This window comes from Carcharhinus amblyrhynchos, chromosome 16, assembly GCF_965287045.1.
Source record: "Carcharhinus amblyrhynchos chromosome 16, sCarAmb.v2.hapA, whole genome shotgun sequence".
Taxonomy (NCBI): Eukaryota; Metazoa; Chordata; class Chondrichthyes; order Carcharhiniformes; family Carcharhinidae; genus Carcharhinus; species Carcharhinus amblyrhynchos.
Window position 1 is genome coordinate 26,660,982 of NC_137339.1, and position 14,330 is coordinate 26,675,311.

At 41.9% G+C, this 14,330-nt stretch overlaps 1 protein-coding gene and 1 long non-coding RNA gene across 3 annotated transcripts in view; one reads left to right on the forward strand and one right to left on the reverse strand.

Moving 5' to 3' along the window:
* The window catches only part of LOC145353912 (uridine-cytidine kinase-like 1), a 122,166-nt gene extending 111,457 nt beyond the window's left edge, over nucleotides 1–10,709 (reverse strand). For both annotated transcript variants that reach the window (XM_080204892.1, XM_080204893.1), the window contains exon 1: nucleotides 10,508–10,709. In XM_080204892.1, the coding sequence (XP_080061018.1) occupies nucleotides 10,508–10,614 (107 nt within the window). In that variant the 5' untranslated portion in view covers nucleotides 10,615–10,709. The remainder of the gene's footprint in view (nucleotides 1–10,507) is intronic.
* Nucleotides 1–14,330, forward strand: part of LOC145353913 (uncharacterized) — a 123,700-nt gene that overhangs the window by 37,964 nt on the left and 71,406 nt on the right. The window lies entirely within an intron of this gene.

The window sequence follows — 14,330 nt, forward strand, 5'->3', positions numbered from 1 at the left end:
AGCAGCATTAGTATGGAGGCATGATGAGCTGATTGCGATCTTTTCCTGCTCCAGGCTTCCCTAAAATGTACAACATACGCAAACAAAAAGGCCATATGGGCTCATATCATAGAATGATAGAATCACATAGTGCAGAAGAGGCACTCCAACTCACTGAGTCTGCACTGACGTGTGAGAAACACCTGGCCTCCTACCTAATCCCATTTGTCTTATAAATGATCTCAATACCTGAAGATTGTGAGTTTTATGATGAAATATCATTTGACGTGAAATGTTAACTCAGTTTTCCTCTTCCTGATCTGCTGAGTTTTCCTTTTGTTTTCTGTTTTTATTTCAGGTTTCCAGTATCCATAATATTTTGCTTATGTAGAGAGCACATTTACCATGTAGATGCCTTATAATGAATTAGAAAATCATTTGAAACCTAAATATAAATGAAAGTAGTGCTGGTAATACAATTAAATATGTGGTCAGCATGTGTTTAAAATTATATATATATATATGTAGACACAAATATATACAATATACATAAATATAGACAACATAGATCATCATTTCACTAAAATTAAATTTAGGTAGCAATTAAAGGATTAATTTCAGATAATCAATATCTAGTGTTAGAATCCTTGGCCTTTCTACAATCTTAAATCATCCAGATGTGGGTTACTGTAGATCATGGCAAAACCTTTGAAGCCTCAAAGCATCCTTTCACTGCATTTACATGGAGTATAAGAAAAGCAAGTTGCCAGTGTTGGTCACCATTTTGAAAAATAAACATAACATTGGTAGTTCAAACTAAATCAGTGTGGCAAGGTTTATTTAATGAAGTAATCTACAAGGATCATTTGAAACACAAAAAATGGTCATAAAAAAGGTCATAGTCATCAGCATCTGATGCAAAGAGTTCATCAAATTTGTTTTGAGTCACTTCGGTTCTGACATTTTTAGAAGGATCTCACTCTGGATCAGATGTGGCACATTCACTTTCACAATCATCCCTTCACAACAAATCTTCTTCTCCATCCACTGGATTGGATATTCCTCATTTTTTGAACAACCTGATAACCATCCTGTGATTTGATGATGCAGCCACACAAAACATCAAGTAGGCCAGATGCATATTTCCAGTTTTTGTGAAGATCTTTTCCTCCATCAACCATTCACAAATTTTATTCAGCACATGATCCTTGAATGGTTTATTGAGGCATCTATCCAAAAGATTGAAGTACAGATGTAAGCTGCCTTGGCAAAATTGCAAATTAGGTGTTATTTCTTCATAAATTTTCTTCATTTCACGAATGGAATCTGACCATTTCCCACATTAATAGTACTCTTTGCGCAGGCCACTGGGATGTCTATTCCAAATATTATTGATCTACAACATCAGCCCATCCTCATCAATCCAAACATTGGCACGGGCATCACAAAAACTCCTTTATGGTTTTACATCTGAAAATTACCATAGGGTTTAATATGTTCCTTCAGCTAATACCACTGTGAATCCTGTATTCTCATGTCCTGTGGTCTTCACTAGGATGGTTTTCAAACCTTTCCACGCCACAGTTCGGATATCAAAATTGATGGGAGCTTTCATCTACGTTGTTGATGTGACGTGGTGGGTACATGTGTTCTTGAGGCTATCTGATGATGAATTAGCTGGAAACTGGTGTGGTTTTGGCGTCTGGGTATTTTGATAGTCCCTGAACGATCTTGGTCTTCTACCGCGACACCAGATATTTTTGTTCCGTATAACAGCTGTATCAGCTAGCTGGCGTTCTGAAATCTTTGATGGATTCAAGGTTTGATTTGGTCCATTTAAGTGTAATGTACACATGGCATTTCTGGTGATAATGTAAGCATACTAATGATTTGCGGACTAATTGCAATTCACGCTTCTCAAATCGGACCAGTGTCTGGTCGCTGCTCTTGAGCATCTTTCTCAGAGTGCATTCCTTCTTCTTCCATCATATCAATTTTTCACCTACACCTAAACATGAATTCTGGTGCAGGAGAAATGGGTCTTCTCATACACCAGGTCCAACTTACATGGAGTGATTCATGGTAGTAAAAACTAGCACGGTTGCTGTGGCTTCATCTTCCACTTCATTCAAAGCACTAATTGAGTTTTGGTAGGACGTTGACTCAATACTTTGACACATGCCTTCAGATCATATCGCAACCATTTTTACAAGGTTTAAATTAGCACATAACCCAGCCTGTGCAACACATTGCTTCATGCACCCTTCAAACGTTCACAGGCAGTGACATGTGGTTTGGGATCATGATACTATCTGCAGAAATGATCTTGCATTTCTCATTGGCATGTCCATCTTTTATACAGTACCATCAATAGATGATCGCACACCCCAGTGAAAAAAAGATTAAATCCTTTTTTGGATAAACTGGACTACAATACTCCACCCAGTTCTAAAGAGTTACCTACGTTATATGTTGGTTAGCTCAGTTGGCTGGACGGCTGGTTTTGTGATGCGGAGCAATGCCAATGGCACGGGTTCAATTCATGGACTGGCTGAGATTATTCTTGCCTTCTCAACCTTGTCCCTTGCCTGAGGTGTGGTGACCCACAGTTAAGTCACACTTTGAGGGGGAGGGCAGCCGATGATCATCTGGGGCTTTTATACTTTATATATACACTTTCCCATTAAGGTGTCATCAACCATGAACACAACCATTATATATCTCTTCTGCAGCTTTTAATTCACTGTTTGGGCCTTGATGTTGGATGTATTACTTTCCCGCAATTTAATTGAACATAGCAGACTTTAATTCACACATCTAATTGAATAGAAGTCTCCAAAGTACTCTACATTGTACTAAGTAATACACAGAACTGTGATAGCTTTACACTTTTTTCAATTACATCTCAAAAATCCATCCAGTGTATTGCTTGTCAGAGGAAGCACTCCCTAAAATACAATATATTTTCAAGGAACTGAATAAGACAAATAAATAACCAGAAATGATTGTTTTATATGGACAAACTGGGAACTTAAGTCACATATTTTTATTACCGTGTGCAATTCCTGTCGCCACAACAGGAAGGAGGAGGTGCAGGGACCAATAAATTCAGATTTCCAGCTAATAAAAAAAATCAATCTTCAACCAAAGAGGGATTAATTCCTGATTTAAGGCGGGTCGCATGGCCTTGCTCACCCATGGTCACTTTGTGATCTCTGATTTTTGACCAAGGAATAGTAAAAGCAACGAAAGGAGTCTGGAGCTGCTCTAGGAGTGAAGGGATGCCACTACGTGGTAGATTTTGTCTGTGTTTCCCAAAGTTATTACCCACACTGTGAATTGTGTATGGCCAAAGCTCTGGAGCAGACTTAACATTGTGTATCATCTGAAGAGAGGAATGTCAGCATTTTGCACAGTCTGGGCAATAGGGTGTATTAGCATTGTGTGTTGTCTAAAGCTCTTGAGTAAGCTTAACACTGTCCATTGGCAATACAGAGAGTGTTAGTGCTGTGTTCTGTCTAGACAGGGAGTGTTAGTGCTGTGTTCTGTCTAGACAGGGAGTGTTAGTGCTGTGTTCTGTCTAGACAGGGAGTGTTAGTGCTGTGTTCTGTCTAGACAGGGAGTGTTAGTGCTGTGCTCTGTCTAGACAGGGACTGGTAGTGCTGTGCTCTGTCTAGACAGGGACTGGTAGTGCTGTGCTCTGTCTAGACAGGGACTGGTAGTGCTGTGCTCTGTCTAGACAGGGACTGGTAGTGCTGTGCTCTGTCTAGACAGGGACTGGTAGTGCTGTGCTCTGTCTAGACAGGGACTGGTAGTGCTGTGCTCTGTCTAGACAGGGACTGGTAGTGCTGTGCTCTGTCTAGACAGGGACTGGTAGTGCTGTGCTCTGTCTAGACAGGGACTGGTAGTGCTGTGCTCTGTCTGGACAGGGACTGGTAGTGCTGTGCTCTGTCTAGACAGGGACTGGTAGTGCTGTGCTCTGTCTGGACAGGGACTGGTAGTGCTGTGCTCTGTCTGGACAGGGACTGGTAGTGCTGTGCTCTGTCTGGACAGGGACTGGTAGTGCTGTGCTCTGTCTGGACAGGGACTGGTAGTGCTGTGCTCTGTCTGGACAGGGACTGGTAGTGCTGTGCTCTGTCTGGACAGGGACTGGTAGTGCTGTGCTCTGTCTGGACAGGGACTGGTAGTGCTGTGCTCTGTCTGGACAGGGACTGGTAGTGCTGTGCTCTGTCTGGACAGGGAATGTTAGTGCTGTGCGCTGTCTGGACAGGAAGTGTTAGTGTTGTGCTTTATCTGGACAGGAAGTGTTAGTGTTGTGCTTTATCTGGACAGGGAGTGTTAGTGCCGTGCATCATCTGGACAGGGAGTCTTAACGCTGTGCATCATCTATTCAGCAGGAAGTATTAGCGTTGGTGGCCAATTCCATTTTTCACTTTCTTGTATGCATTTCAAAGGAAACAATCTTGCCCATGAATGCATCCTACTGCTTTTTGCCTACTTCTCTTTATTAGTTATTGGTTCGTAGACGTTTCTTTATCCATGACATGCGCTTAGCGTTGATTTGCACGCAAAGTTTATCAAAAGCTTTCCAGAATGCAAAAGGAAGACTTGAATTTATATAGCGTCTTTCTCAACCATTGTTGATCCCAAATCCTTTACAGCCAATGAAGAGACTTTGAAGTGTGGTGGCTGCAGTAATGGAAGAAAAATGGCAACCAATTTGAACAATGTAAGCTTCCACAAACAGCGATGTGATAAGGAATGGGATTTGTTATAGGATTTGGCTACGGGACAGGGAAACAAATCAGCAGGGATAACGCCACTGCTCTTCTTCAAAAGGGTGCCATTGGATATTTTACACGCTGATAGGGCAGCTGGGGCCTCAGACAGTGCATCATTCTCTCTGTACAGCAAGGAGTAATTTTGGCATTGAATGGGACCTGAAGCCACAACCTTCTGACTTAGAGTCAAGAGTGCTACAGTACAACTCAGCCACAAAGGTTTTCATTCTCAAGCTAAATTAATTCAGAGGCAACCTTGAAACACATCAGTATGGAATGATGAGACATTTCTAGTTTTGATAACATCCCTAAAATTTGAGTTATATTGGGGGCGATTTTCCCAGCCCGCTGCTCAAACAATGCAGCAGGTCAGGAAATGTAAGCAGGAGACTGAAGTGGGATTCGCAATCAGCGTTCAGCTGAATGCAACTTTTCCAGACCATTTTTTATGGCGATTAGGCACAGGGACGTTGGGGAGGCTGGTGATGTGGTGGGGTGGGGAAGCCACTGGGAGGTTGGCAATGGGAAGGAGCAGTGCGAATGCACCTATTGGGAGATTGACACCTGTGCAGTGACCTGCTCACCGTGCTGATGCCAACCTCTCGAGCAGGATTAGGCACAGAGTGCCAGAAATTCAACTGACTAAGTGTGCCCAAAAGGCGGGCGGGAAAATCTCCTGTTTGCCTGCTCATTGGGCACTTAGATTTCTTTTGGGAAAATGACCCTTGTTAAGTTTGCTGCTTCCACTTCCACTTGCCTACCCTCTTCTATTTTCTATCTATTGAAGTGAACAGCTGGATATCAGGGGCGGAAGACTCCAGAAATCGAAAACTTCAGTTGATGTCAAATGAAGTGGACATGAAGGAGATAACAGACAATTATAGAAAATCTGCACACTGAAAGTCCCAAGCAGTCTGTGCGCATATGCAGCAAGAGCATGATAAGTTTCATTTTGGGCTATTACGTAGCAAATCCGATTTGTGCCACACAAGTGTGAGGTAATGACTATCTCCAACAAGAGGGAATCCAACCATTACCCCTTGACATTCAATGGCATTACCATTGCTGAATCCCCCACTATCGACATACTGGGGAGAGGGGGGATGCTGTTTACTATTAGCTAGAAATTAGGATCAACCATATAAATATGCAACAGTAAGAGCAGGTCAGAGGCTGGGAATTCTGTGGAGGTTAACTCACCTCCTCACTCCCTTTCAACATCTACAAGGCAAAAGTCAGGAGTGTGAAGGAATGCTCTCAACAGCTCCAACAACAGTCAAGAAGCTTGATACCACCCAGGACAAAGCAGCTTGCTTAACTGACATCATCCACTAGCTTAAACACTCACTCCCAACACCACTGAACACACAATGGCAGCAGTATGTACCACCTACAAGATGCACTATAGCAACTCACCAAGGCTCTTTCAACAGCACCTTCCAAACCCATGATCTCTACCTTCATGAAGGACAAGGACATCACTAGCTGCTGCAGAGGCAGGGGAACACCACCATGAAGTTCCCTTCCAAGCCATGCACCATCTTGACTAGGAACTATATATATTGCATTCTATCATTGTTGCCAGATGAAAATCCTGGAAGTCCTTTTCTAATAGCACTACTCTGCAGGTGATCCTGCAACATGGGTCATAGAAGTTAAGAAGCCTTCTGAATTAGAAATGGAAAATAAATGCTGCCCTAGTCCACATTCCATGGAATAATTAAAAAACCTATTGCACCAATTTGATGAACTAGTTTTATTTAGCTTAAAACAGAGCCCTGTAAGGTCATAAGGAATAAGAGCAGGTATTTAGCCCATCAGGCTTGCTTCACCATTCAATAAAATCATGGGATTGTGGACTTAATTGTACTTTCTTGCCTGCTCCACATTAGCTGTGACTTCTATGTTGTGAAAAATCTACCACAGTCTTAAATATATTCAATGACCCAGCCTCCACTGCTCTCTAGAAGAGAGAATTCCCAAGTTTAATGAGCATTTGAAAGAAAGAAATGTTCCAATCTCATGAACGAAGGCCCCTTATTTTCAAATTGCATCTGCTTGCCTTAGCTTCCTCTACAAGGGGAAACAACATCTCCGTATCTACCCTGTCAAGTCCCTGCAGAACTGTACATCTTTCAATAAGCCCAGCTTGCTTTCTTCATAAGACAACCCTTCACCCCAGGAATCAGCAGTTGAACCTTCTCTGAACTGGTTCCAATGCAAACATATCCGTCTGCATGTAGAGACCAAAAGTGCACAAAATTCTCACCAATGCCCTATACAGTTTTAGCAAGATTTCCTTACACTGATACTCTATCTCCCTTGCAAAAACAACCAACATTCCATTTGCCTTCTTAATCCCTTGCTGTACCAATATGTTAACTTATTGTGATTCACGCACAGGACACAGATCCCTGAGTACTGCAGCATTCTGCACTCTCTCTGCATTTAAATAATATTCTACTTTCCTACTCTCCCTGCCAAAGCGGACAACCTCACAATTTCCCACATTGTACATCATCTGCCCATTGTTTTGCCCACTCACTTAACCTGTCAATATCTCTTTGCGAACTCTTCATATCATCCTCCTAGCTATCTTTGTATCATCAACAAATTTTGGCAATCCCTTCATTCAAATCACGATCCAGATTGTAAACAGTTGAGGCCCCAGTACCAATCCCACTGGCACAGTTTTGTCAACCTGAAAATGATCCATTTTTTCTGACTCTCTGTTTCCTTTTAGGTATCCAATCCTCTAGCAATGCCAATATAGCAACCCCCACAGGGTGCGTTCTTGTGCAGTGAGTTTTTATGTGAAGCCTTATTAACTTCCTTTTAGAAATCCAAATTCACTACATCTGTTGGTTCCGTTATCCATCCTGCCTGTTACATCCTCAAGAAACTGTCCGTGGTGTGTTTGGCAGCGGTGCGAGTTGGCGCAATAGTCGCTGGTGGCAGGATCTTACGGTCAATGGGATTCCCCGTTGAATGCACCCCTCACCACATGGCAGGGATGCACTGTTGGTAGGACCATAAGATCCCCTGGCGTGAACAGCAGCAAGATTTTGGCATAAGATTATCAATCACAATTTTCCTTTCACAAAACTATAATGATTCTGCCTGATTGTATTATGATTTTCAAAATGGCTTGCAACTTATGGATTCTAGCATTTTCTCTATGTATCATCAGTTATGTTTGCTTGTTAATATTGGCACATTCCCCATGGTGTTGCTCACATGATCAGTTCGTTCTGTAACAACAGGAATAACTGGCCCAGAATATGGAAGTACAGAGCTGTCAGTACTTGTGATCTTTCTTGTGTAAACCTGACGACATCTGTGGTAAACCTGGCAAGCTGCGTTTGTGCAATTAAATGCAGAAGTCTGGAATTTGTTGTCAGCAATACCCTGTTTTAACAGGTACACTGTTGTATCTTCTGCAGTTGCAAACAACACAGAATCACTGACTTTAGCTTTTCATGCACTGCACCTATATTATCACTGTAAAAGCTGTGGAAAATATTATGCCTTATTGCATAAGCCATAACAGAGTTTGAATGCCTTATAATCAAGTAAGAAGGTATTTTTAAAAACATTGCAATCCAGACCAAGTAATTTTACAAGTGTGGAGTATCATTCTCTTACTTAAAATTGGGGTGATATTCTAAAATATTTCAAATTATTTTAAACTGATGTTTTTGTTTTATTTTTTGAAGTTTGTTCATGATATTTCAGCTTCAGACTTACGGATAGAGTGGACAGGATCAAATTGTTTCCCTTAGCGGAGAATTCTACAACCAGGGGTCATAGATTCAAGATAAGTGGCATAAGATGTGGAGAGGACACGAGGAAGATGCTTTTTTACACAGAGGATAGTGGGGGTCTGGAATTCCCAGTTGATGATGGGGACAGAGACCCTAAACTCTTTTAAAAAAATACTTGGATATGCACCTTAAGTGCTGCAAACTGCAGGATTATGGGCCAGGTGAGGGAAGGTGGGATTAGGGCAGCACAGTAGCACAGTGGTTGGCACTGCTGCCTCACAGCACCAAGGCCCTTGGTTTGCTTCCTGGTTTGGGTCACTGTCTGTGCAGAGTTTGCACATTCTCCTTGTGTCTGTGTGGGTTTCCTCCGGGTGCTCCAGTTTCCTCCCACAGTCCGAAAGTGCTGGATAGGTGCATTGGCCCTCAGTATAACCAAACAGGTGCTGGAGTTTGGCACCTAGGGGATTTTCATATTGCAGGGTTAATGAAAGCCTGGTTGTGACACTAATGAATAAACTTTAAACTTAGAAAGGGCACCTGGGTGTCCTTGGACTGGCAAGGACAAGATGGTCTGAATGGCCTGCTTCTGTGTTGTAACTTTTCTATCGTTCTACGTCCCAATCTTTATTTTGCTTTCTGTAAAATGATTAAGAATTGAATTGCAATGGCTGCTTTTTACTTGTTAGCTGGGAGAATTCTTCAATCTGATTGGCTAACCAGTCGCTTGGTGGGGCACTGGTGCTGGAGTCTACAGTCCTATAGATGGCGCCAGATTGAAAGGCAGGTGGGAAGTAGAGGAAATTGATACTCGCTATTTGTAGGTAGCTTTTATCCAGCTCCCTGGTAAACAGTGTGTCTTTGATACTGACCACAAAAACCAGGCCCATGCATGTGCATTACTCCGCTGCTAATTTGAACCAATGTAATAAGCTGTCTTTATAGTTACAAGGTCTAACTTGAAAGTAGGCACACTCTGGGTGAATTGTGGGTTAATTATTAGAGTTGGAGGTCAAATAGATCAGTTCAGTTGTTGGATAAGTTTGTATAGATCTGCAATAGCTTGGTAACAAAGGTCAGAAGTAATCTGAAGAATATGACTGAATTCCAACCCCCCCCAACACACACACACACACGCACACAGTTAACACACACACACATTCTCACTGTCATGCAACACATGACACATGTGAACGACATGGCTTAAAAATCTTAAAAATTACACAAAGTCTATCATTTGCCTTTCCATGCCAGTAAACCAACGCAAGTTTCTCTTTTTAACATTTAACAAAATCTATCAGCATGAGCTTTGATAGGCCAAATGATGAGTACACAGTTCCCTCAAACCCTCATTTAAACTGTATTAAAATATATTGTTAATTTAAGGATCCTCAAATATATGTTTTACAGAACTGTAGCTCTACATAACTGAAATTACTAGTACTGTCAATCTATGCAGCACTGAGAGTACGAACTAAATATAGCTCTCCATATACACTGTACAGTATAGAAACTTAGAATATCTGCCACCCTCTCCTTCCCTGTCGACTTATGTTCTGCATCCTATCATTTGTCAGAGAGATTTAATCAACTAATAGAAATACAAAACTTCTTTTCTCCATCCCCAAAATAGGAGTGGCAAGTTGTCCCTTCAGCAGCCAAAGTGCTGAAGGCAGCTGTCAGGCAAAAAGCAGGAACTTCTGACAACTTTTACTCACTTGCTTTAAATGTTGCAAATGCAATTGCCACGAAACGCACTAAAAGAGGGCATTGTAACATTTTGCCCTGTACCAGAGTGAAGTGATACAGTACCAGTGTTGCAAACATTTTATTTTTTAACTCTCAGGACTGCGGTAATACAGGGACATGTTCTGCCCCTAAGCTTCCGGGGGTTGCTCAGTTGTCATGAAAGTGAAAGATCCCGGCTCGTACAGTGTAGCCGGAAGACAGTCTCCTCCAGACTCCCCCTCTTTTCTGAACGCTTACCTGTCGGATCTGGCGGCCACGGTCTCCTCACTCTGGGCATCATTGACAGCTCTGCCCAGCTCGGTTGCAGCCATTGTTCTTCGCTGCAGCGGGGCAGCCGGGCGCATTGGGTTGTGTAGTTCGGTTGGCAGACGGTGTCCCACGCTACAGCCCGGCAGCCCTGGCACAAAGGACTACAACTCCCCCAAAGCCCTGCGCCGAAACTGGACACTTGGTTGAAATATATTAGCAACGTTAAGTAAACATACAACTGCGCGGGACTCCACCTTCCACTTCACTCTTGCAAATAATGTTAAACCCAACGAGTTAGATCAGGAGATCAAAATCTGCATTTGTGTCCTGCCTGGGCGGGGCGGGAAACTGAAATAACCTATCCATGGGAAATGACTACTTAGTCTTCCTCATTGTGATCCACCAGTTGTCAGTGGTGAGACAGATTTATATTTAGTAACATCTACAAGCTGAACGCTACAAAAATGGGCCTGACTTTTTGTCCAGTGATGTATATCTATTTTAAATGTTTAAGTATTATTGCTAATCTGGCAAGAAGGATGTGCTAATTGCATTGGAATGTGGTGGGTCAACTTCTTTACGTAAATATTCAAAGACCCCAGGTGCCACTGTAGACATATGCCAGGAATTTGTATGCAAGTGAAATCTGAAGTGAAATTGAGCAGACTCGATGGGCCAAAGGGCCTCTTTTGCACTGTATGAGTCTATGATTCTTATTCTACAAACCTTTTCTGGAGAGACTTGAGGTACGGGTGGCACAGTGGCCAGCACTGCTGCCTCGCAGTGCTAAGGACTCGGGTTCAATTCCTGGCTTGGGTCACTGTCTGTGTGGAGTCTGTGCCTTCTCGCCATGTCTGTGTGGGTTTCCTCTGGGTGCTCTGATTTCCTCCCATAGTCCAGAAGACATGCTGGTTAGGTGATTTGGCCATGCTAAACTCTGTCTCAGTGTACTTGAACATGTGTGGCAACTTGGGAATTTTCACAGTAACTTCATTGCAGTGTTAATGCAAGCTTACATGTGACATTAATAAACTTTAATGGGAGCATTTTCAAATGGAATAGACATTGGTAAAATGGTTTTTAAGGAACTATTTCTCCCTCCACAGAATGCTGCCAGTTTTTTCAACATTTTCTGTTTTTATTACTGGTTAATAAAAAAGGATTTGGTAGCGGGTTAACATTAAAAAATTAAGACAAGTCAGAATTTGCTGTCAAAATAATGATGAGGCGAATGTTACTCGCTGTTATGTATTTGCAAATGATAGAAAATATTTAGGTGATGAACAGATGCATGAGTAAATTCAATCAAAAGGCTGCATTTCAACTTGCATCTTTCCACAGTTAACTTTGCAAATATAGCATTTTATAGAATCCCTACAGTGCAGAAGGAGGCCATTTGGCCCAGCAAGCCTGCACTGATAACAATCCCACCCTGGCCCTATCCCCTCATATTTACCCTACTAGTCCCCCTGATACTAAGAGGCAAATTATCATGGCCAATCAACCCAAGCCACACATCTTTGGACTGTGGAGGAAACCGGAGCACCCAAAGGAAACCCATGCAGACATGGACAGTAACCCGAGGCCAGAATTGGACCCATGTCCTTGGTGCTGTGAGGCAGCACTGCGAACCACTGTGCCACCGTGCACAATTCATTCTGTAAAAGGGTCATATGAACTCAAAACGTAAACTCTGTTTCTGCCTCCACAGATGCTGCCAGATTTGCTGAGTTATCCAGCATTTTCTGTTTATGTTTCAGCATTTCACTATCTGCCTCATCACTGACATATGTTGAATGGTGTGCAGTTGCTGAATTTGTGTTGTAGATAAAAAAACAAAAGTGCTGCAGATATTTAGGGTTAGTAATTATGATACAATGGTAGGGTCCCTACCTCTAGGCCAGACGCTGCAGTTTTAACTCCCTTCAGGACTTGATTACCTTGGAAAGTGCAAACATAATGTGGACCAACAGGTTGATTATCAGCCTGTAATTCCTTTCGATCAGCCTGATGGCAGGTGGTAGAGAGTGGGAGGGAGAGTTTCCTGGTCAAGCACACTGCAAACTACTGCAGTATTTTGCCAAATATAATCATGGACCATTCGAATGGAAGTCCATGGTCAATAATGTCCTGTTAGGGCATGATAACTGGAGGAGGAGGAATTACTAGAGTAAATACACATTTAACTATAAGATAGTTACAATCAAACTCTTTAACTGAAAATTAACTGTTACATTAGTGGAGTCTCATTCCTTCAAGTTTTGAATTTTTCAGGAAGATAAGCAACCAGAAATTTTACATGTATTGTATTTATTTCAAATTGTTCCTTTCTCTCCTTTTTTCTCTCATAATCATCACATTCCTCTTTCACTTCTGTTCCTGTACCTGACTTAACATTGACAGAAAATGCTGGAAAATCTCTGCGGGGCTGACAGCATCCGTGGGGAGTGAATAGAGCCAATGTTTCAAATCTAAATGATCCTTCATCAGAGCTAAGAGCCAAGAAAAAGTTCAAACTGATAGAGCGAGATTTCGTGTGAGCAGAAAACAGCCCTGTAAACCAATAGTGTCTACAGCTGGAACTCAGTAGAAAATTCTGAGCTGATGGTTTCATTTTGGAGAAAAACAGAATGGAACATTGAACAATGATTCCATATTGATCACAAATTAACAGTGAAGTAGAACAACAAAGCAGGACATTACGGACAGTGTTACAAGTGACAAAGGCAGAAGGGAGAATGCATGTCAGAAATTGTAACATTCCTTTGTAGCATATTTGAATATCCTGCAGGCAAATATGGGTGTGGTATGCCTAATATTTGGAGTGAGCTAAAATAGAATACAGTAGAATAAAATCCCTGCAGTGCAAAAGGAAGCCATTCGGCCCATCATGCCTGCACCAACAACAATCCCAGTCCCTATCCCCGTAACTCCTCATATTTACCCTGTTAATCCCCTGATACTAAAGGTCAATTTAGAATGGCCAATCAATCTAACTTGCACACCTTTGGGAATACATGCAAAGTTGCCAAAACTTTGTAAATATGAAATTGGCGAGAAATTACAGGTGGATGGACAACGCTGCTTGTGGTTAAAGTTAACAGTTAGCTTCTGTTGTAGACATTTAAAATAAACTGACAATGAACTTCAAATGTGAACCCTGTATTGTGGTTTGGAGAGAAGGGGAAGAAATTACTAGGCAGTCAACATCTGGATTTGAGTTGATGTTTATTGTCACATGTATTAGAATTCAGTGAAAAGTATTGTTTCTTGTGTGCATACCGTACATAAAGAAGGAAAGGAAAGGGTGCAGAATGTGGTGTTACACTCATAGCTAGAGTGTGGAGAAAGATCAACTTAATATAATGTAGGTCCATTTAAAAGTCTGATGGCAGCAAGGAAGAAGAGATTGAATTAAAGACCCAAAGAGAAAACGCTGGAAGATTTCAAAGCTTTGACAAAGGGTCATCTGGACTCAGAACGTCAGCTCTTTTCTCCCCTTACAGATGTTGCCAGACCTGCTGAGATTTTCCAGTGCTTTCTTTCTTGGTTTCAGATTCCAGCATCTGCAGTATTTTGCTTTTACAGATTGAATTAAAGCATTGTTACAGAGTTTAAAAGAGTTAGAACAAAGAAAAACATGAAACGATAGTAAAAGACAGAATTAGAGGGTATGCTGGGCACAACTCGCAAGAAGTTGCCAGTCTCCAACGCCACCTTGTATTCCCTGGGATAAAGTTTAAATAGAATGATTCACTTGAAATGAAGGTAGTGAGAGGAGCAAAATACTTGAACAGAGGTAGTAACCCTG